A 23,300-nucleotide genomic window follows, 5' to 3' on the forward strand; every position below is an offset into this window, starting at 1 on the left:
TTTTGACCTTCTTTTACTATTTGAATTTTGCTGAAAATTAATCTTCAAAAATGTCTGATTATTTCAAAGATACCCTTGTATTTCAAGGTCTTCTATTTAGTAAAGGGGGGAAAAGTATTATACCATTTGGATACCTAACGACTACTCGCGGATAGGGTAAAAATAAGGGTTTAAGGAATTTGGTGGTGCCTTGGAAAGAAGGAAGCATCGTTCTCACGATCTCCAGGTTTCAATTTCAATTTTTAGGCTATCTATAACCGTTTAAATAATCTATTGGATGCAGTGCCTAATATTTTATTTCATGAAAGACCTTTCACATGACAAACTTATTTTTGAACAGGTATAGGAGAAATAGTTTTTTTTTATCACATTAGTGTCAGATGTTATGTCAAAATAATGTCTGACAAATCAAATTATTTGTAAAATGATTGTACAATATCGATGAAAATTTATCTTACCTATAAGGAAACAGAATTTCATTACACGGGAATGACGCCTGGAGTACCTGAACCAAAGGTGAAAATAGTAAAGGAGAAAAAGACTAAGAAACCAAAACCAAAAGTAAGATAATCTTTGATACTGTCTGTTCATCAAATTGGCCCCATAGGACAGTGGACTGCTACCTTTTTACGTTATGACAGTAATATTGTAGAGGACAAAGTTTTTGAGTGAGTAGGTCCGTTTGTAACTTCTTCAGGCACTAACAGCTCAACGGATTTTGATACAACTTGGGATGAATATAGTTTTTACATCAAAATGAGATATAGGCATTTTATTTTATGGGAACTAGTATCCTCAGGAAGCGGGTGAGGTTGATGGCGGAAGCTAGTAAGTTACAAATAAAAAATAAATGTAGTAAACTTTCTTATAAATATAGAGTTGCTATTATTTACAGGCTAAGGCTAAACGTAAACAACTCCTGAGAATTCGATGTCCAATATGCTTTAATAACTTGGGCAAAGAATCAGTTGTTTCAACAAAGTGCGGCCACGTGTTTTGTAGAAATTGTCTGCAGAAGGCGTTGATACTAAAGCCAGTATGTCCTACATGTCGAAGAAAGTTGACAGGCTATCAAGGATATCATGCTCTATACTTGGACGACAATGTATGTGATGAGCTTGTGGAAGAAATTACCATCAAACCATAGTGTCGATTCGAACAGCTTTTATTTGTGCGTGAATTAACAAATTAATATGCGAATCATTTTAGGTTTGTAATAATTTATGTGTCCTGTTCTGTTCTCGTTCAATTTATCAATGAAAGTCACTACAGTTTTCATTAATAAGAAATAAACCCAATTTATATAAGGTATTTTTTATTCCATTCTTCATTTTGGATATCATTAGGCCCAGCGCTCACCGTTGGTAGCACGGCAGGCGGAGCGCATTTGAAAACAACCATTTAATATAACCCTTAACTACCTTGACGTACGGTCTACAAAATAATAAATTCGCATGAGCCGCTTGGGCGCGCATGAAAGATTACATACACATACATTACAGAGAAGATTTACCACCAAAAATAGATGTGGCTGCCGAGCCGTCCCATAACGACGACTGCACGACCTAATTAAGCTCTAGATAAGATAGAGATAATACGTATCCCGTAATATTTCGTTACTTTTTATAAACTCTATAACTGTTTATAAATTTCAAAAGGTATACCAGGGTTAACCAATCAGAAATATATATTACTTTACACTGTTGAAGGGGTCTATTGGCGCTAAAAGCCGTTATAATTATGTTCGTGTATGAGAGTCATTACATTTTGAAACGTCAATAATTAAACGTCACTAGCGTCAACGTCACATTGACACGGTCATCAAAAAAAGCACAAAAGTTTTCAAAATAAAAAAAATTGCTTTGAATTATTGTTATATTTACTGGAATTAAATAACAAAATGAATTTACGAGCAGAGAGAGATTTGAGTAGCAACGCATACGGCAAGCTATTTCAGAAATTAGACAGCCCAGACGCAATATTCCAGAATTACGTGAAAGTTTTGGCCAAGCATTATTTTACAGTGAAGAACATAATTCAGGTAATTATGAATGATAAATACTAGGATAACAACGTAACTTTATATCTATTGTTATATAAATGGTGTATAGATAATCTTATGCATCGGTAGCCACGAAACACCTCGAAATTCAGGTGTTTTCAGATAATGAATTCACTAACCTGTTATCAGTTTCATCAGAGATTTCTAGTACCTATGGTGACGTAGAATATTTTAAACTACTTAAATGACCATGATAGATCTGCAGAGCAAGCAGATAATTGTCTTATAAAATCTTATAATACAGGAAATACTAGCATGTCGGGACTCTATGGAGAGTTTGAACAGACTCAATGAAAAAGGCAGAGCAGCCATATCAGTATTGAGGGACGAGTTGGAAAACTTTGAATTGTATGGGAAGGATGTTGGAGACATTAAATATGCAACCGAAGTGGACTCCCAGAGGCATCAGCTAGCTTGGTAATATATTCCTTCATTTATCTATACATACATATTTCATCGACAATGCTTGGCTTAATCACAGTCAAAACTACAAGAATGCATGAATCGCTTGTTGGTTGTAAAATAATTACATTATACCATTAAGAGCTAATTATTGTCCATTGTTCACCTGATTTCATTTGTTAATTGTTTCAGTCTTCTAAAGGAATTCAAGGATGCCAATATTACAAGTATGTTTGCCATAGAGAAGGCTCAAAGAGAGGAATTGTTGAAAGCTGGTGAGGGTGAAGATACTGGTATTAGGCACAGAAAGACTAAGGTCGAGAGGGATGGATTGCTCAAAATGTCTTCAGGTAAAATTCAAGTTTTGACTGTAGTTCTGCCATTATTCTTGATTTCTAAGGACATTTTTATGTACGCAGAGGTAAAATAACGTACCCATGTCTTTTTAAGTCTGTCAAGTTGAGATGTTTTACCATAAAAAAATTACATCAGAGAAATCATTTTTTATTGTAAATTGCAATCAGTTTTTGATAATACATTTATACAATACAGTAATAATAGTTTATAAATTACCAGATTTGTATTTTTTAAGACTTGACTAAGGAATAAGGAATGTTTATAATCTATAGGTAAATAAGAATTGTACACACAAGTACACACACAACAGTGGCTATTGTCTTGTGTTATTAACAGTTGACACATATATCTTTAAATAAATAGCATGTGTACTGGCATCATGCCACAAAGAATTAGAACAAAGAATCACAACTCTCATTCCTGTTATTTGTTGACAAACTATAGTTTTATTTATTATCTTCCCTACCTGTTGTCCAAGCTTTATTTACTTATTGCAAGTGAGGATATTTTAGGGAACTTATTCACATACCAATAAAATGTATTGTAAATCGAATCATGTATTTAATCATTCAAAATCACTTTCTTTAGACATTTTACTGAGAGCCTAAGAAATTATTGAATAATTAATAATCATGTTATGGATAGTTCTGGCTTGGAATTAGCTGTGGCGAATGCTACAAAAACATAATATATTGAATTTTGAGCTATTGTTTTAATTTGATTATTTTGCGAAAATAATTACCAAGCGATTACAAACAAAAACTGTATGTCTTAGTACAAGGGGCCGTCTTATCATTATAACCATAGATTCAATATGTATAGAGATAGATTACGGGTAGTATATGGTGCAAATATTTCCCTTTATTATTTTGCAGGTGTGACAGAACAACTGTTGTCTATTAGCAGACAACTGGCAGACACAGCGCAGCGGAGTCAAGACACACTAGATAATTTGGTTTCATCCAGCTCAACTGTTCATGTAAGTTACATAAATAAATAGTTAACCATCTTTTGTGTGATTGCTGAAAATAGTAGTTCATAAAAGCCATTCAACAATTAAAGAAAATTGCAAAGGGATCCTTTTGACGGAAAGCATAATGAGCATATCACAGTGAAACAAAAAAATATTGGTAGGAACTTAATATGGTAGTATGTAATATGGAAATCATACTATGTTTATATTTTCAGGGCACACAGTCGGAGCTTCAAAACACTGCCAGCACGATATCCGAATCTAGCAAACTTTTAAAGAAATACGGCCGACGAGAGTTCACCGACAAAGTTATCATGTTCTTCGCATTCCTATTCTTTTTAGCCGTTTGTCTGTACATTGTACAAAAACGATTCTAATTTATTATTATGACCGTAATCATTTTATGTATAGGACAATATTTATAATGGATTATGATAATGAATTGTAAGTAATATTATAATTAAATTACTTGAATGGTATTGTGGTGGTATTTTCATGTTTTATTTTTATATTTCGAACAGCGCCATCTGTTGGTGGTGTTCAGAAAACGCAAATAGAAGTTTAGGTATTTAGTTCTATAGTTGTGCGGGAGATGGCGCTACGTTAATATTAATTTCTGTATCACTCGTCTGTAATCCAAAAGAGGTAGAGCAGTGCTACGCTTAATGGAAAGTACCTATAATACCTTACTGGGTAATTCTCATGTACGGAATGGATTACCAATTTCCAATTTTACTTTTACTATTCTTTTCTTACACAAAAAATATTAACGGATGGTACTTTTATCAAATCTTAAAATACTAAGTACCTATATTCTTTATCAAAACCGTGGAAACCAAACCACGTGCCACATTTGGCCAAACGGCCTTACCATCGAGTTAGTTTCCAGGGTTCCAGTCCACTCAAGCTGTTTATTCCTGTTCTCTTGTCATGGGAATACGGTAGACGTGCAGAAACGTATTAATATTGATTGTGACGACGCGTGACGTGGCGGGAAGGCCGGCTCATCGAGCGTGGCCGTGGACATCAACCTGTAAGTGTACTGGTGAACTATAGCGATGTGAATGTATCTAGGCGGAAGAAATGGGTAACTACAGGTAGGCTTTGATTTTTTCCTGAAGTTTTAATAGGTAGGTAGGTAAGTCTTAGGTAGGTACTTCGAATTTTTTAATGACATGGAGAGTTGTTTATGGGCTCTGAAGATCTCCGTAGCCTTGTAGTTTATGCTAGATTATATAATGTAATGTGTACTTAATGAACATTTAATTCCGACCTTATGAAAAAAAATGACGGGTATAACTTTTGCCAGCCTCCTTTCACGCAGATGTAAGTAACTTAGGTACTGTGATATCTTTACACTAACTACCTGGAAAACACTAATAACTAGGATGGATAGGCACTCCTATATTAGAGAAACCTTACATTACAATCGTGATAGGTCAACACTGCAATCCTATAAAGCATTAGAAATCGCACTCAGAGATTTCGAATTTCACAAGATAGCAGAATCTATACTTCACACGCAATCCGAGTCTTTATCAGAGGTACCTAATAAGGAAATTATAAATGTAGCTAAATTATATCAAGAATATACATAGGTAGGACTAGGACCTAATAACACATTTATTTTTTTTCTACTAGGTAAAAAGTATTGCGGCAATTAAACCTAGGAATGAAGCATTATAAAATATATAACCAATAAATATTCCAAGAAGTATGAATGAAATTAACGATGAGTTTAATATACTTATTTATTAACTAGAAGCACTAATGAACTTAATATAAAATCAATAATATTCAATATTGTTTTAATTCATATCCCCTACGTACGCAGAATCATTCAGGAAAATTCAATGCCTTCAATTATAAATATATTAATTACATTAAAGTTCTGATAGCTAAATGTATTGACAACATATTTCTGCGTATTTCTGTACATAATAATCCTTCAGTAATTGGAACGCAATGATAACTCGAACAGTTCAAGGGTACTTCAAGGAATATTGATAAAATATATTTCAGGATGTTTGTGCTGACAAAACAATGGAGAATAAAGCTACTACAGCTTGTAAGCTGTCTTTGGCTCTACTAAGAAATCACTTCAGCAGCCTGTCGCGGTGGTGTCGCCTCTCGGCCTCTCCGACCTTCCGCATAAGACATGGTGGGTGTCGCTCTCACACATAATAATTTAACTCACACTGACGTTTTGAAGTTTTGGTTTTCATAACCAAAACTGAAAAACGTAGGTAAGAAAAATTACTAACAAATAGTAGGTATATCTAAAAAGAGTATCACAGTCTCAAATGCGGTAGTGGTTCGCATGACAGCGTAATAGGCGTCACTAGAACTGTTGATATTGAATCTGCATGACGATTGACGTGTATGAGTCATTGAGTCAGTGTTACGCGAATATCGGTCGGCCTCCACCTGATAGGGTTAGCGCTTTCTTCCTTTTACTTGAATATTCGCGAGCTTAATCATATTTACATACGGCTTTCGGTCAATGTCGACTGCAAGAGTTTGTACGCAATTAACTATGAATCATTCTAGAAATTATGAGGTAATGTTTCGGTATTCCATTGGAATGTTGAATTTATTTTTGAGGCAAATTATGAAATACGTAATAAGAAGAATTTTAAAGTTAAGAAGCCAAAGAAAGTTGATTTTTCTGTTGAAAGTGTTAGCTTCAGATAAGTTTCATTCTTAGAGCAGGTTCTAAAATATCTTTCCCACTTCCTGAAAATAAAACTCTCACAACCACCACAGTTCTTAGTAATAGTCTTACACGTGGAAGCTTAAACGTCCTTCACTTCTTATGACTTCAACTTCCTGACGAACCCATCCAGGTTTTATTCTTCAATTATCCTGTTTACAATACAGTTTTGCAGGCAGTCCAGCCCTGTTGAGCGACATTGAGCTGCATTAACAAATAATTTATCAGCTCGGAGGTCGTCTCCGATTAGCTGTGAATTCGGCACATGATAGTTTTAAGGCCGTTTCGCGAAATGATTGATGCGACAATAACTTTGGCAATGATTGGGTCCCGTTCCTTTTGGTTATGTAAGAGGTCTGGGTGATAGACAGTCTTATTCGTTTTTATGTAACGTCAATATGCTACGTGGGCCGTTTGTGACTTGCTAGTTCTTCTACTTGGGGTCTGTTTCTAGGAAATGTGTTATAATAAACAAATCATGTAAGAAGAAGAAGGATCTAAGTGAGTTACTAGGGTAGGAGCTAACGAATCAAATAATCACGAACCGTTTTTTTGACGAATAGCAACGATCCTTTATTTTGAATTGCTGGACATAATCGAAAAGAGCGGAAAAGCCTTCTGCGAGTCATTTGTCCCTCATTATGAATACACAGAGTCATCATCATCATAAGAGGGAAACCTAAGGAAGAGTTCACAAATAGTTTATTTATAGAAAGAAAGCACACCTATTACATGTAGTGTAGACTTGTAGAGCATCTGGCCTCAACCTTACACGTGTTGCACGTTACACCGCGCGTCTGGCAGGACGGCCCGTCGCGGCGCGCTGGCAATGAACTTGCGTAAGGTCAGTTCAATCGCGCTTCTAACACAGATCTGTTTATTATGATATAGGAAATGTTTTAAAAAGAGAAAATATTCATCAATTAAGATGAAAATAATTAAGTCTGGTGAAGTAAAATGGTGGGATTATTATATCTACAAGTTTTTTATTTGTGGGAAATCATTAAATGACCACCCGCTATGGGTGCAGCATGAGGGATTATCAGACCCTTTATGACTAAAACCCAACATGTTTCTTTTAAAGCCTTTTTATGTACTAGGGCCGCGGTAACTCTTTCGAACAATCCCGCAACCTTAGTAGGCTTTGGCCCTGGTGGGTCAGCACATATAAAGTCTGAAGTCGGAAGCCCTGTCCTTTATTCTTATTTGAAAATACAGCAAGATGACATAGGTTACTGTAGAAAAGGAGGATTAACAACAATAAACATGGTCTACCACAATAAATAATCCAATTCAAGGCAGAATAAAACACCACACAAAAGAATCTTAAACAGAAAGCATCCCTGTGCCCAGACTTGAGACCTAATTATGAAAGACAATAGGATATTTTTTATTTCCCCTACGATTTACATGTGTACAGAGAAGCCTGGAAGGCTGCTTTCTAATATAATTGGGTTTGCGCACAGTTATTGTTATGCAAATGAGCTTTTAAATACGATAATCGTGTACCTACGTTGTGTGAAATAGGGGTTGTAATGGCAAAGTTGCTTGAGAGAATTCATGAATGACTTTTACCTCTGAATTCAATTTTGGAAGGGTTTTGCATCCTATGCATAACGTAGTTCGTGGGAGAAACAAATGAATAATCTTACTTCGTAGCAATTCAAATCCATGAAACTCAGATACCTAAGTAGAAAATCAGATATCGCGCTAAACCATTATGTATTTGCAAGCGCATCAATTGAATATGTGATAGGTTCTATTCCCAGGTCTGGTAAGGTGATTGGGTTTATTCATGTGGAAATCTTACTATCTACTGTTCGTGAGATGGCTTTAGGCACGTTGTTCATTACTGAAAGATGATTATACAGATGTAAATGCACCTTTTACCTTATTATCCTAGTCTTGGGGAACAACAACTGTCATATTGGGTGATATGAGAATAGTTGGAATGAGGTTGGGGAGCATTGTGTAAACCTGGATGATCAAGATAAACGCCATGGCATACAGACTGATAAAGTGATATGATAATAGAATTATATATTTTTTTCTTAATTGTAAGAACATAATATTTTCACTGACAAAATTTATTTACTCCTGGATTTACGCTCTAAACATTAACTAGATACCTAAGCTATAGATTGCCTGAGACTACCTGGGTATACGTGGACATGAAATGGCCAGTTAACTCAAGCTCGTATTATCACGTATAAAACGATAATGCATCCTTGCAGGTAAACTATACGGCTTTTAAGTTCATAGCCTCCTTGGCAGATAGTTTATGTGTTAGTCCCGTGAAGTATTTGTTTGTTTTCTCTATGGAATGTTCGGGCTTTAAGCCTGGGTTTTGGTGGTGGAAGTATGTGAGAGGAAGAAAACATGGCTCGATTAGGTGAGTGAGATGAATGAACGTCATTTCAGTTTTCTTTAATTATTAAAATCATTAGTTTTTGGGGGATGTATTACGTAATATTTGGCAATAGAATAGTGCTATTTTTCAGCCTGTTTTGAGTAAATCCATTTTGTTTGATATTGATTTCGGTAGCGTAATGAGTAGGTAACCCTGATTGATATTACGAAATATTTTGTAACGTTTCTCTTTATCTTCTTATGAATAAGTGTAATACTGGATGGATAGGTATAACATGACCCCTATTCACCCTGTAATATTAAGACAGCATCTAATGTGTATTATTTAAATGTAAATTTTTCTTCAGCGTTTTTTGGAGCTACTGGGCTCTCAGAATTTCGTTCAGTTCATTCAACCGACTGCGGTTTTGTTAGTTAGACAGTCGTAACATGTGCGAGGAAAAGATGGTAAACAGTTACGAAAAAACGTCAAATATATTACTAACCGAATTTGAGAAATGGCCGTGAAGATTTTGCTTGATGGGTATAGGTAGGTAATCCAACTTAATGTTCAAGATGAGAAAGTTTGTAAGGATTTGTATTTGTACACTTTTATGTTAAACTAAACAGTGGATGGTTTTTAATGAACTTGGCAGTACCTAACATGTTGGCAGTAGCTAATATTTTTTGAATAAATAATAGGCTACTTTTTACCGTGGTCGAGGAACCACGTGGAAAAGCTAGTTAATTTGAACTATACCTACTTGTTTAGTAATAATTTCCGTTAACTTAGATTCAGAAAATCGCAGCAGCGATCATACAACACCTATGCAAAATGCAGGCGAGATGATTATGATTTTAGTATTCAATGATTACGCACAACGTTCCGGTTTGCGCTGCAAACTGTCTATATGACAGCATAAATATTGTATCATTGATGAACCGATTACACCGATATCTATTAAATAACCCGTAATATGCATATGAATGAAGTCACGACATTTTTACGACTTCTTTATGTCTCATACTTTTATGAATATTAAACAATATAGACAAAGACGTCTAAGGATATACTGCAACTAAATTGGATATCATACAGCAATTGGAAAATGTTAATGCATAAAATAAGTGCATAATCAAAATGCACATGTGTGATTATAATAAATTACTTTTATTAACGGGAAATAGATACGTTCTTTGTTTTAGATTTTAGAATCAATTAATAACAATCATTATTTCTTTTATGGCTTCATATAGGTAGCTTTTAATCTTCAGTTGTAGACAAGAGCGTGATTAAACTGCTAAATTATATATTATCTCGCTTTTAAATCCTGCTTTAAAATATATTAAGTAGGATTAAAACTAAATTATTACGCAAGCAGACTTATAACAAACTTCCTCACGTTGAGATAAAACTAATGAAGAAATTAGAAGGGCCACGTTCCAGGATTTTTGACAAAAGACTCGCGCGTATTCGTAATGTTTGCTAACTCTACGAAACGACTCGTAGGTAGCAGTTGTAGCGTAGTGCAAAGATTGTTTGTAAGGAGTCCGTTCTAGTAAAGTGATGAATGCACAATGTACATTTTCATCTGCCTGGACTAGTTTAGTCCTAGCATGACGTATATGAAGCTTTTCTTAGCTTGTGTTTAAGCCATACATTAGGTTAAAATAGAGAAGAAGGTATTCATGACGAACACATAATCATTTATTATAGGACCCCTGGAATCGTTTCATAAAAGTCTAGAAACACTAAATCTATGGCCACTTCGTATGTTATCAGCTGTAGTAGAATATTTTCTTTCAAAACTCAGTAAATATTTGATATCAGTAGACTTTGAAGCTTTAAAGTTTGGAACTTTACTCGAGGTGAAGACTTTTATGACACCACGAATTATTTCGTCTAGTTTGTTAGTGTCAAGGGAAGAACGGACCAAAGAAGGCGTACCGTATTGTGTGATTTGTATTCAAGATCATACACTGAATCTAAAGGGCAAATCCCTTAGACTATCAGTACTTAGGTAGCGAAAGCCTAAACTTTATAACAAACAAGATACCTAAAGAAACATAAACACCTACATTAGGTGCGTATGATATTATTTAACACTTAAAATTAACATAACATCTGTACATCACATATTTAAATAAATAAATAAACCATAAACTAATTGATTGCCAATAGCACCTCTTTGCTACATTATTCACCAGCCAGTTCGATAAATACGTAGATAGCATAGACAATAGAGACGCGTTTATATGGAGTCGCGTGCGGCCTAACCAGCTCTATACAAATATATCAATGTCCCCCGACCTTTGAAAGCATGCGAGATGAAACGGCGCTTGCATTGTGAAACATGTCTATGGAATCGATATGAATTGTTTTTGGGCATGATAGGTGCTTCATCTGACGAGCCTTTTCGCAACTATGTTGGGGTCGGCTTCCAGTCTAACCGAATGCAGCTGAGTACTAGTGTTTTACACGGAGCGACTGCCTGTGTGACCGCCTCAACCTAGTGGCCCAAGCAAAGTGGCAAGACTTACTGCTATTCTGGAAATGCTCTAAGGTTTATGTTATTAATTTAAGATTATAATATATTTTTTGTTCTTACTTCTTAGTGTCACTCTAACACTACCTGAAAATTGTATTAACTAGGTATATTTTTGTCTTCATTAAGGTAACTTTTAAATAAAATGATACACAGATTTATTAGTTATTATTATGCCTATGCAATATTTGCAATATTAATTGGCCTACCAATAAATATTGCAGAATAAGAGTTGCTCAGTTATAAACTGGTAGATAGTATCGATCAAAATAAATCGAATCGTGAGTAATGCCTCAAGAATGGTGATCGGTATGTAATCGAATAATATTATGCACAAGCTGAGACATTGCGGGCCATATATTGATTGACGATTGATAAATGAATCGGTAAGTAGGTCAAATAAGTGTAGTTGTTGCATGCATTCTATTCATTTGAAAGTATTTGTGAACTATCCTTTTAAATTGTAATGCAATGATGTTTATTTTTTTATTTAAATGTACCATACAACGTATCTTTGGAATAGAATGTTGTAATTTGAATAATTTTAAAGAGAAGCCTGAAAAAATCCTTACTAATATTATAAATCGGAAAGTGAGTTTGTTTGTTTGTTTGTTTGTTTGTTCCGCTTTCACGCCGTAACTACTGAACCGATTGCTTTGAAATTTTGCAGACGTAAAGTTAGAAGTCCGGATTAAATAATAGGGTACTTTTTATCCCGAAAAAAATAGATATTCCCGAGGGAAAACAAAAATATTGTTTGCTTGATGGATGGATTGTAGATGGCGCTGTGTCGTTTAAAACAAGGTAATATATTGCAAACGAATATAAACATGTAAATTTAGAAGCTAAATGATACGATAATGAATCCCCGAAAATGAGGAATTCCCGAGGGATGATGTACAATTTGTTTAATCGTCTAAACTGTTTTTTTTTACATCTACTTATATATTACTAATATTATAAATCGGAAAGTGAGTTTGTTTGTTTGTTTGTTTGTTTGTTCCGCTTTCACGCCGTAACTACTGAACCGATTGCTTTGAAATTTTGCAGACGTAAAGTTAGAAGTCCGGATTAAATAATAGGGTACTTTTTATCCCGAAAAAAATAGATATTCCCGAGGGAAAACAAAAATATTGTTTGCTTGATGGATGGATTGTAGATGGCGCTGTGTGTCGTTTAAAACAAGGTAATATATTGCAAACGAATATAAACATGTAAATTTAGAAGCTAAATGATACGATAATGAATCCCCGAAAATGAGGAATTCCCGAGGGATGATGTACAATTTGTTTAATCGTCTAAACTGTTTTTTTTTTACATCTACTTATATATTGCAAACGAATATGAACATATAAAGGAGATTGGGCAAGAATGTATGAAGTTTGGTCCAAATGTCCACCACGAACGAGACCTATATAATTAAATACTCCACTTAATTTAGAGTAACTTTTACTAAGAAAGTAAAAAAAAAACAATGCCAAAAAAAAGTTATAGCCAAAAATGTATTCTTAATTTTCGGTAGTTTTTGTATGTTATCATTATTATTTTTTATTTTATTCCACTTCCATTTCCGCACTTTATCTAAAACTAAGATGAGTAAGACACATTTGCATATAAACAGCCCATATTTTTTTACCCGATGGATGTACAAATCACTAACCAATTGAGGCGCCAGAAGTGCTTGAATATACTCAGCGGTGCCTGGATCTAAGAAAGTTCGATGTAACTGGTGGTGTCTTCTCTTTAATAATGAACAATTCTATTTTATCAGAAGTTACAGAAAGTACGAAAATCGAACATCACGAAAAGTAATTGAAAAAATGAAATTGAAAAAATCTATAAAATGTTTTATTTGATTTTGCTATAACTTTTTTCTGGCATTATATATTTTTTTACTTTCATAACAAAAAATGTTCTATATTTAACGGGCTATCTGGCCATATAGGTCTCGTTCGTGGTGGACATTTGGACCGGAATCGCCCATTGTCCTTTAGAAGCTAAATGATACGATAATGAATCCTCGAAAATGAGGAATTCCCGAGGGATGACGTACGATTTGTTTTATCGTCTTAACTGTTTTTTTTACATCTACTTATCCTGAATTAACTATAATTCAACGAATTACTAATTGGTATAAGTATTAGTTAAGTTATTTCGTTCTTGAGGTATGCGATAGATGGCGCTGGGTGTTTTTAAAACGTGGTAACGATGTGTTTTTAAAATACATAAGAAGTGGAATGATAGCTTTTTAAAACGTGGTGACGTTGTTTTTTTTAAGATACGTAAGAAGTGCAATGATATCTCGCGCTTTAACCTGTAGCTCATTGTTCAATCGCGAGCTTCCCGATAGCTCGATAGATGGCGTTGTGCTTTTCTGTATCGTGGTGTTAAGGTTCGCCGCGAATTAGTCTGTTTTGAAATCAGTGGGGCCCAGTAGCGCCAGGGCCAGCCGCGGCTGCGGGTTGTTCGAAAGAGGTACCGCGGCCCTGGTATATAAAAGGCCTAGGACGGAACACGACGATTTTAGTCAGTAAGAGTCTGACACTCCCTCACCGCTGCTAACCCACAGCGGGAGGGGTGAACCGAATTCCACGCGGGCGAAGCCGCGGGCGGAAAGCTAGTATTTAATAAGTGTACAAAAATAACAATATGTAGAAGCTGTAAAACCCTACCATTTGTGGCTAATTTTTAAACACTTCGCCAAAATCAATAGACAATTTCCAATCCCGTTACAAATGTCAGTTTCGAATAATTCCAATAAAGCTATTGATGAAATTCCACAGTCTGTTTGTACCACGTATTTATCAGGAATAAATGCCATATTTCGCTACAAACCGCTAGTTAGTGGACCCAAAATTATTCGTTGGCTTTGATATGGTCGCATTGCACTCGAGCCTATGATTGCATAACTCCCGTTTGTGAACTCTATCCCCTCTGCTCGACAAGGTTTTGACATATGACTTTACCGTTGATTCGGCGGGATATTTTGAATCGCGACATGGAACTCAAAAATTTGTACTAACTTTCAACACATAAATTCTAAGTCCGTAATGCCTGATCAGAAGTATTTTAACTATAACTTTAGAGCTCACTTATTTGACAACAACGTGCGAAGGTCAAATGGGGTCAGTTAATTCAGAAATAGATAATAATTACGGTGTTTCTAAGTCTATCGAAAAGTTAGGCATTTCAAATTTGGTGAAAACTTACCAATAAATAATCGCATCACTTTCTCAAACACAACACAAACGTCATATTTATAACATTTTCAATCCGTTGCAATACATTTCGTGCACTTATTTATGATTCATAACTAAAAAATCAGCACATAAAATACACAATAAAAATGAACAATTTACAAGATCAAAGTCAAGTAGAGTTTGGAACAGAGTACATTTTTTTTTTTCAATCAGCGGTGTGCATTCGATACCTAAATCGGATGTTTATTATAAATAATCGAATACCAATTTTATATATATTTTTTAATAGAAACTTATTTCAATTTTATTTCTTAATTTTAAATTATAGGTTCAATTTGTTTTTGTTGTGAAGAAAAAATATTAAAGTTTTATGAAAGTTTTTAGCATAGGTAAAATTTTTATACTGGGTGTCCCATAAGTCCTTTGAATTTTAAATTTCGAATAAAATTCAGATGGCGCGCCGGAATGGCGCGCGGGGTGCGGGGATAGCATCAACGGTCTTTCAGGAAAGTTTTATCGGAGCAGACCGTGGTTTTTGTGTGCGTGAGTCACAACAATGATTCGGCCACCATTGCGCGGCGTAAAGGACATTGGGCGAGATGTTTGAATGTTGGTCTACTCCCCCTCTAGTAATGAGTCATACATCATTTGAAAGGTCTTTTTAAGCGTTACATTTTGTACTTACATACTACTTACCAATTCTTAGTACTTTAGATGTTAGAACATGTTTAAGGTTTTTTATCGATAGTTAGTTTCAAGTCCTTAGATTCCTTCTCTAGTAATTAATTATATATCACTGGAAAGGCCTTTTTAAATCGAACATTTCGTACTTAAATACCTCTAACAAATTGTCAGTACCTAAGAAGCTACAGTAGATTTAAGACATAGTTATTATTTCACTAAACATGGTCCAACTCCCTAAATACTAACAAATGACAATCGCCGCCGTACAAGAAAATACTTTATATAACATAAGCTTTCTATTGATGTACATATTACTTAATGCTAGAGGAGAGGTAGATCAAAACGCTCATTGTCCTTTGGTGGCGAAAAAAAATTGCTTCATTCCTCTAGGCATCGACTTAATATTTTTGATCCTAATGATCCCGCAGGACTTCTGAGGATCTGAGGCGGATGACGGGGAGTAGCGACCCCGCGCTTCTTTATAGCTTGTCGGTCAAAAATAATCTTTCTTGTTCTACTAGTCAATGCAATTTATTTGATACCCGTATTGACAGATTTGTGAAAAGAAAAATAAGTCAGCGGCGGCCATCTTTCTTCCATCTTGGACCAGCTTTCGATGAACAGCGAGTAGCAGTTCCGACTACCTATTTGCCCTTTCAAACAATAAAATCGTCATAAAATTTTGCGATAACTACACCTAACTACAGCTCTCGTCAAATAGCTTTGCCGCTCAGTTAAAAAGTCGGAAGTAACGAACTGCCATTAAGTTTGGCAGGACTACAGGAATTCTGTACATAAAACACCCGAAAAAATAAATAAGTCTTCAAAATTTGCGGTCTTCAGAAATCCTAAAAACCGAAAAAAAAAAAAAAATCCGGCTACAACGTATTTTCTACCACTGATTTTCTAGCATTTTTTCAAAATAAATAAAGTCATTTTACTTTTCCTAATTTATTTTCAGATTATAGTTTACAAAAGTGCAATTTAGTAATATTATAATATCAAATAATATAAAATTATTAAATCGATTCTTTATTTTAACGAATCGGATCATTCGATGCAAAACTTCTATCACCGTCGCCATCTTGTCTATGCGTCTTCAAATTTAAAAAAACAACAAATGTAAACAAACATGGCGAGTTCGATCAGAATTCCCGGTAATTACGATTGGATTTTCAAAAGGTATATTTCTAAAGGGATGCTAAATATGAAAGGTTTGAATGCGTCAAAATAGTTTAAATTTATTTAGTTATTTTATTTAGTACTCACAAATACGGTTTGATTGGAAAGAAAATAAATATGAGCGTAAATAATTAGGAAAGTGTATGACTCATTCGCAGACCCCGATTGGGGTCTAAACCGAGCTTACGGTGACATTGATGTTCAGACCCCAATCGGGGTCCGCTACGGATTTGACGGCTATGGTGCAATTGATCTATTGATTTTACAACGTAAATTAGAGAGGTATTTAAAGTGTCTGGGTTTGTTCAGCGGGATATTAGTTTATTATTGGTGGCCAATTAATGGCAATCGCATGAATTAGAACACTTTACTGTATTTTAATTTGGTATTAGCGATTTGTATTGCAAGTGAAAAGCTTTGTGGTGAGCTAATAAAACATTACCCCGCCACTGTTTATAACAATATAGGAATTATACATTTTAATAAAAAGAAAGTCAACACTGGTGGAGGTTTAACCGCAAAATAATATCGGAATAATAGTTATTGCGGTAGTAATAGATAACTAGATTGTAAAATAAAATTACTTAAATGAATTTTAAACAGTACGTCGCTATACTGCTGGAGTAAAAATTATCTAAATTGTCTATGAATACAGCCAAATAAAACCTTAAAAAAATTAGAGAGGATTAGGCATAGAAAAAACCTCGACATTTATTCCAAATTCAAACTGTAGGAGACATTCAATGTTGTCATTTGTTTTTAGATTTAGAATTTGTTTTTAGGTTTTGTGCATTAGGTAATTTATTTTTAGTTGATTGGTCAACTAAGTTAGTTGCTACGTGCCTCGTGTTGCAACTATGCACGTGATGCGACATTTACAGCTTAATTGTCGAACCTTCGCTAGTTCTATTTGCAAGATTAATGATGCTTCCGACGTTTTGCATGTCGGTGGGTAATTTAATTTATGTAATACGCTGGCCGATAGTTCAACATGTCCATGTTGAGGTGGATAAGTTCTTGCAAAATTAAAGTATGAAGATGGTTACCAAATTAACACAGAAAAGTTGTAGGTAAGCCTAGTTTTAGTTTAGCTTAAAAGCTTTGCATTTTGTAACATTCAAATCTATACCGGGGTCCACTTATTTCTAATCGATTATTACCAAAATTTACTTTCAAAGAATATCATTATTATTTCATAATGATGAATGAAAATCGCAAAGACCTTTCTAGTATCCCACCAATCTAAAAATAACGAATACGAAAGGAAATACCCTCACACGGTTCTTACGTAGCTGTGTCCAACATCTAATTATAGCCGTACAGACTATAAATAGTTCGCTCGGTTTTATAGTGCTATCGGTGACTTATAAGGCAAGTAATCGAGTTAATAGTCTAAGCTAGTTAGGTACAAAACACACATATCCTGGCCACATGTGTTTTCATTATCCGCGAATTAGGCTAGTGAATGGTCGAGTAATTTACTTAGACAGTACGTGCTTGCCATAAAGGAGTGCCAGTGCTTGAATGCCAGTGAATTTATAATGTCGATTAAACGGAGCATTATTGGAATAATAGATGAATTTAAGGTTTTTATTCTTGTGTAATAGGTACTTAGGTACCGTTTTTAACAGATAATTAAGTGTATTTTCCGAATATGATTTTTATGTTTCAAGTCATCTTCATTTTTTCTATCGATTGGAATAAGGTGAACATTGTACCTTGGCGAAAATCCCTTATAGCTTAGATGGTCAGTTAGTGGCCCGCCTTGAAAACATAGGATATTCATTAAGATTGCATTTGTGATTAGTAGGCATTTTTATAAAAAAACTCAAAGGTATTTTGTAGGTTCTGGCTGTATTTGTTCTAGCGAATACTATTTATTTCTTATCGCAGTAATAAATAAAACGTTATCCTAACATAAGTTATCATTTGTTTTGAGAATGTTTGTTAACCTGTTACTGGCAACTGAATAAGCCCTATACCAATTTTTATCTGCTGATATTTCATGTTTTTTTCAAGAGTGTTATGTGTTTGTGTACCTACCTCATATAAATAAATAAACAAGTTGTTCACGAAATTATGACAAATAATCTATATAAAATGCGAATGAAGAATTGTTGTTGAGCCGTAAATTACGGACAGAGGTGAACGCTCGCGGCACCCGTTGAACTTGACTCGCGCTACCTTAACATTGCCAGTTAAACCGTGAAGATATTATATAAGGAAACGATCTAATCACGCGTCCTTTTGCAACCGTGTAGCGGTTACGACTGATGCAGACTGATGTTTTCTTTTTGCTGCGTTCGTTCCTTTTTCAAATGTGATGGGACTTTTTTCTTTTTTTTAGGGAGTTATATCAAGGAGCTTTTATTGTTTATGTTGTAGTATATGTTATTGGATAGTTTTGTATGATTGTAGGTCACAAATAATACCAAGTCATGTTTATGTTTATAGCATTAACCTTATGGATTGCTATTTTAAGCTTTTAAGGTGTAATGTTAAGTATCTCCTTGGCATTCTTAACATATTTGTTAGCAGATATTGAACACATTATTGTTTAGAGGATTGTTTATTGTACTAATTTGTCAATGAACGTTTATAATACCCTATTAAAGTTATACAAATATTGTTATGATCGTTAATATTTTATGAGCCATAGAATGTCTATTATTAAATTGTTTATCAACAAGGAAATTGTAATGCTACACAAAACTATACCGGTATACGAATTGATTACTTCACTCTGATATTTAAGTACTAAACCCACTTACAGTCCAGCTTCTAGCGAACAAAGTGTCTCGGCAGAACGCTTCCTGTTTACGAAACCTATTACAAAACGTACCCTTCGAATATTCCACAGCAATCAGTGGTCCAATGCGATTCCAGGGTACGGACCGTGAACCCTGCGCTCACGCACCCGCGTTGTCCGCCGTCGGATGATCCGAGGCCGATATATAAGCCGGCGGCATGAACACCCGGCACCATTCGCGATTAAACGCCACCGGAGTGAGCTTCCGCAGACTGAGGCCGGTCTGACCGTCAACTGAATTGACACAATTACTTGCCACCCTTCCGCGATGTCTGCGATACGCGTTCTCCTCGTCGCCGTCCTGTGCTTCGCCGTGACCGTCGAGTGCGCGCCCTTCTTCGACGCCATCTACGACGCCATCAACGGCAACACGAGGAGATCCTACGGCTACAGCGGCTACGGAAACTATGGCTACGATGGCTACGGCTACGCAGGAGGTTACCAGAACCCTAACTACGGGTACAAGCCCAGGAACGTGGAACGAGCGCCGAGACAAGGGAAGACATACAAGGAGATCTGCAGGGTCCACTTCCCTGACTCTATAGCGAATCCTGGAGCGGGGGGCATCGTGTGCCCCTACTGAGGGTCAGATCGCGTGTTCTACGCAATGGAGCGCCTGCTCCGAAGACGTAACATCATGAGGATGGGTTGAACTGGTTCAAAGCATCGACATTCACACATGATCTCTACAGTAGGACATTCACAGCATTTGATTACCTTTGTAAGAATGTGAAGGTTATCTTCAGTATGTGATTTCTGCAGCATCAGTGACAGTAAAGACGTCTCGATAATCGTAATCTGTTTCAAGTTTACGGAGTGCAAGTGTCAAGTGTCAAGTGTCTCGTTATCAAATTCATTTGTTTACAAAGCTAGCTCGACCTGTCTTAAAGAGTGATAAGTTACTTTTTGTTCTCATTGTTAGTTTAGCGTGTGATACGAAGTTTATCATCTGCGTGATAACCTTGTGATAATTATTCGTCTATTAGTGGTCATTATAGCTATTTTAGTTTCTCTGGACACCGGACGCTTAGAACACGCGATAATAGATTTAAAAATTGAATTGTAAATACGTTATGTGGCAAAATTATGATTGGCTTTTTGTACTTAGATGAAAAATTCTCTTTTAGATGCACCATCGTCTTTGATCTTCCATACCTTTTCAACCAAAGCGTTTCTTTTAATGTTAAGTAAGTAATTTTAGTGCAATTTATTTTTAGTGTTGTAAATATATTTTAAGTTTAAAAAAATAAATGTTACAAACTGATGTAAGTGTTTGAAATCGTTTTGTTGACATGCGGTGATGTGTGGTTGGGAATCAGGTCACTATTGGGAGTGCGTATCGTTACGCCCATAAATCTGGGACATCTCAATCATCAACGTTCTCTTTGGACTGAATTTGACAGATTGCTTTTTGTTTCCTTATTCGTGATTATCTGTGCCAATTGCAAAGGAATTGCTGTTATGCCTTATCCGTGTGGCGCCGATCTAACGCCTTGAGCTTTTAGAGTCAGAAATTCATAAAAACTAGTCTGTGTAAAATATTAGTCTATAAATAGGATTGCAGACATAAAATAAATGGAAGTAATAAAACCATTTGTATATACCTATATTTATAAGAGTTATTCGTTCTCGTATTTTATACATTTGGTGTACATTCTTAGAAACTTAGAACTACTCCAACTCAATCTTATTTACGAAACCACATTACTCATCCGCTAGGAATCAAACCTAAGACTTCAAGCTCAGAAGAAGCGCTACAGTAGTTAAGATTTTTACCAGGTAATGTTGTGTTAACCCTAATTGTACATACAATAATTCATCTACTTTTAATTATGACATTGACTTTTGATAATTGTGTTTATTTACTGCCAAAATAATTATTGTAGTTCACTTACCTACAGAATTGCATTTAATAATATTGTTTCAAACTGGCAAAGAACGGGGAATGACAAAATAGGTTATTCATTCATGTTTCATATTCGAGTAGTTCTGATTATTGCTATTGAATAAAAAGTACTCTTCTTTCTTAAAAAAAACAATTGTCGGCAAGAGATAATTTAGTTTATGGCTGAAACAAATAGAACCTTCAATTCAAATATTTTAGGAGCCATCTATTTACCTGTAGGTACCCATATTAGTACAGGGAGGCCTATTTATGGCTATTATAGAGATTATAATTATAGATGGATCTATACTCACAGTATTTACATTATATGCAGTAATAAAGTATAGTCGTAACAGCAGTAAGTTGTTAATAAAGTTGCGTTGCGTTTTTGATAGATCGTTTACGATCGCAAGCGCAGGTGTAGTGCTGACCTAAAATACGAGGGCAAAGATTATTATGTTCCTATACCTAGTATATAGTAAAGATAAATAATTATTAGTTATCTTTAGTAAATATTTTATGGATACTTGCCTATTTTAAGTAGCAATTAAATAGTTATTGTTTTCAATTTGGCGCTTCTGGACACAACCTCAACCTCTATTTTCTATTATATGCTCAGGATTTTTAAAACATAGATACTGTACCTATTTATTTAGTAAGGTACCCTAAAAAAGGCACTTTGCTAGATTTTGCAAGCTGAAAATATGCCGTCATCCTTTTTCCTAATATGAAAATCACATGTCCGACACATACCAGAACTTCTTAATTTGAAACCTATCTTTCTTTGCAAGGCGTATATCAGCTGCTAGAAATAGGTCAAATGACCTCAGTATATGGGTCAGTGGTCACCACGCACTATGTATGCACGTTGGGTCACATGTGGCTGATTCTAGTGCACTAGACTGTCATCTGTTTTTTGGCCATGAATAGTGCAATGTAGAATTATAATAGTCGGTGTTAAAATTTCCCTTTTTACCCTCGATGCAAAAGAAATTAGACCGCTATATGTTTGCATGTCTGTGTCAGCAAGGCACTTAAACGCATGACCCGATTTGGATGCGTCTTTTTGGCACAAGCTGGTATTGAGTAGTTAGACGTATTTTATAGAACTCAGCACAGCCATTTTGAAATTATTAGTTCACGTTTAAGTAAAAGCTAATCTTTTTGGTAGTTTGAAAATAGAACTCCATATCGTAAAAACAACGGGGACCCGGTTTTGCTTATTTCAGTTTCTACTGTGACCTGTATTGATTTTTTTTGTTACCTCAAGAATCAACACCATCATAAGCTTGACGTCATCCAATCTATAGGTACTCCCATCAATCGAAGACTACACCATGATACAACGCGGAAATCGCATACAAATACATAATAATGCGTCCGGCCAAGTTCAATGCTGCGCAGGAGTCCACCCCCAATCTTCATAACACCATGTAATAACACTATGTTCTTAGAATACAAAGTACTCTAAAACATACATGATGTCCTTGAAAATGCAAAAAGTACCTTATTGTACTTACCAGTATTTTGACTAATGAATATTAAAACAGTGTACAATTAAGGACTGTGGTAGAATTTTATATTTGTTTTAGGACATAAATTATTATTATTTACGATGGTGTGTTAACTGCGCGGTATATTCTTTTCATCTAAATACTTTAAGTCAAGTACTTAATAAATCAGAAAACTACCGTGCGTGTTTCTTTCAATATAGGTCATCATTGAGCTAAGAGCTTCTAAATAAAATAAAAAGTGAGAATTTACAATTAGGGTCAATTCCCACTGAAAGAGCAGCGGCCGGCAGCGGCCGTAAGAGCACGGAAAATGTAGGAGCGCGGCGCGGTGCGGCGCCGCGCGGCCCGCCGCGCTCGCGCTCAATCCCTTGCAATTACGGCCGCTGCCGGCCGCTGCCGGCCGCTGCTCTTTCAGTGGGAATTGACCCTTAATCACACTATACTCGCAGTAATATTCGATTAGGTAACTAATATTTCTAGACACCTCTATACCAATATTTTTTTGCAAATAATACTCCTTCGATTTCTAGCTACTTAAACTTAGCAGACAGACCTTTTCAGAATGTCACCATACCATTGCAATGGTGGACTTTGATAGCTAATACCCTTTTTGTGTCTGCTATC

General features: G+C 35.4%; 2 protein-coding genes across 2 annotated transcripts; both read left to right on the forward strand.

Annotated features, from left to right (window-relative positions):
- The first annotated feature begins 105 nt into the window (after positions 1-105).
- Positions 106-1,480, forward strand: LOC124631232 (E3 ubiquitin ligase rnf-5-like). The gene is made up of 2 exons (XM_047165491.1): positions 106-561; positions 896-1,480. Exons 1-2 carry the CDS (start codon positions 442-444, stop codon positions 1,145-1,147), a joined length of 372 nt encoding a protein of 123 aa, XP_047021447.1. The 5' UTR covers positions 106-441; the 3' UTR covers positions 1,148-1,480.
- A 307-nt stretch (positions 1,481-1,787) lies between these two features.
- Positions 1,788-4,284, forward strand: LOC124631233 (vesicle transport protein SEC20). Its single transcript, XM_047165492.1, has 5 exons — positions 1,788-2,041; positions 2,307-2,479; positions 2,657-2,814; positions 3,697-3,800; positions 4,010-4,284. The coding sequence occupies exons 1-5, from the start codon at positions 1,901-1,903 to the stop codon at positions 4,169-4,171; spliced, it is 738 nt and encodes a 245-aa protein (XP_047021448.1). The 5' UTR covers positions 1,788-1,900; the 3' UTR covers positions 4,172-4,284.
- Positions 4,285-23,300: the final 19,016 nt, after the last annotated feature.

The sequence above is a fragment of the Helicoverpa zea genome, chromosome 6 (genome assembly GCF_022581195.2).
Source record: "Helicoverpa zea isolate HzStark_Cry1AcR chromosome 6, ilHelZeax1.1, whole genome shotgun sequence".
Taxonomy (NCBI): domain Eukaryota; kingdom Metazoa; phylum Arthropoda; class Insecta; order Lepidoptera; family Noctuidae; genus Helicoverpa; species Helicoverpa zea.

What these genes read in the sequence shown, in the direction of transcription:
- LOC124631232 (XM_047165491.1), top strand. Translation starts at nt 442, where the DNA reads ATGAAAATTTATCTTACCTATAAGGAAACAGAATTTCATTACACGGGA. An exon ending in CTAAGAAACCAAAACCAAAA is followed by an intron (nt 562 to 895) that starts GTAAGATAATCT and finishes TATTATTTACAG; the next exon opens with GCTAAGGCTAAACGTAAACA.
- LOC124631233 (XM_047165492.1), top strand. Translation starts at nt 1,901, where the DNA reads ATGAATTTACGAGCAGAGAGAGATTTGAGTAGCAACGCATACGGCAAG. An exon ending in CAGTGAAGAACATAATTCAG is followed by an intron (nt 2,042 to 2,306) that starts GTAATTATGAAT and finishes CTTATAATACAG; the next exon opens with GAAATACTAGCATGTCGGGA. An exon ending in CAGAGGCATCAGCTAGCTTG is followed by an intron (nt 2,480 to 2,656) that starts GTAATATATTCC and finishes TAATTGTTTCAG; the next exon opens with TCTTCTAAAGGAATTCAAGG.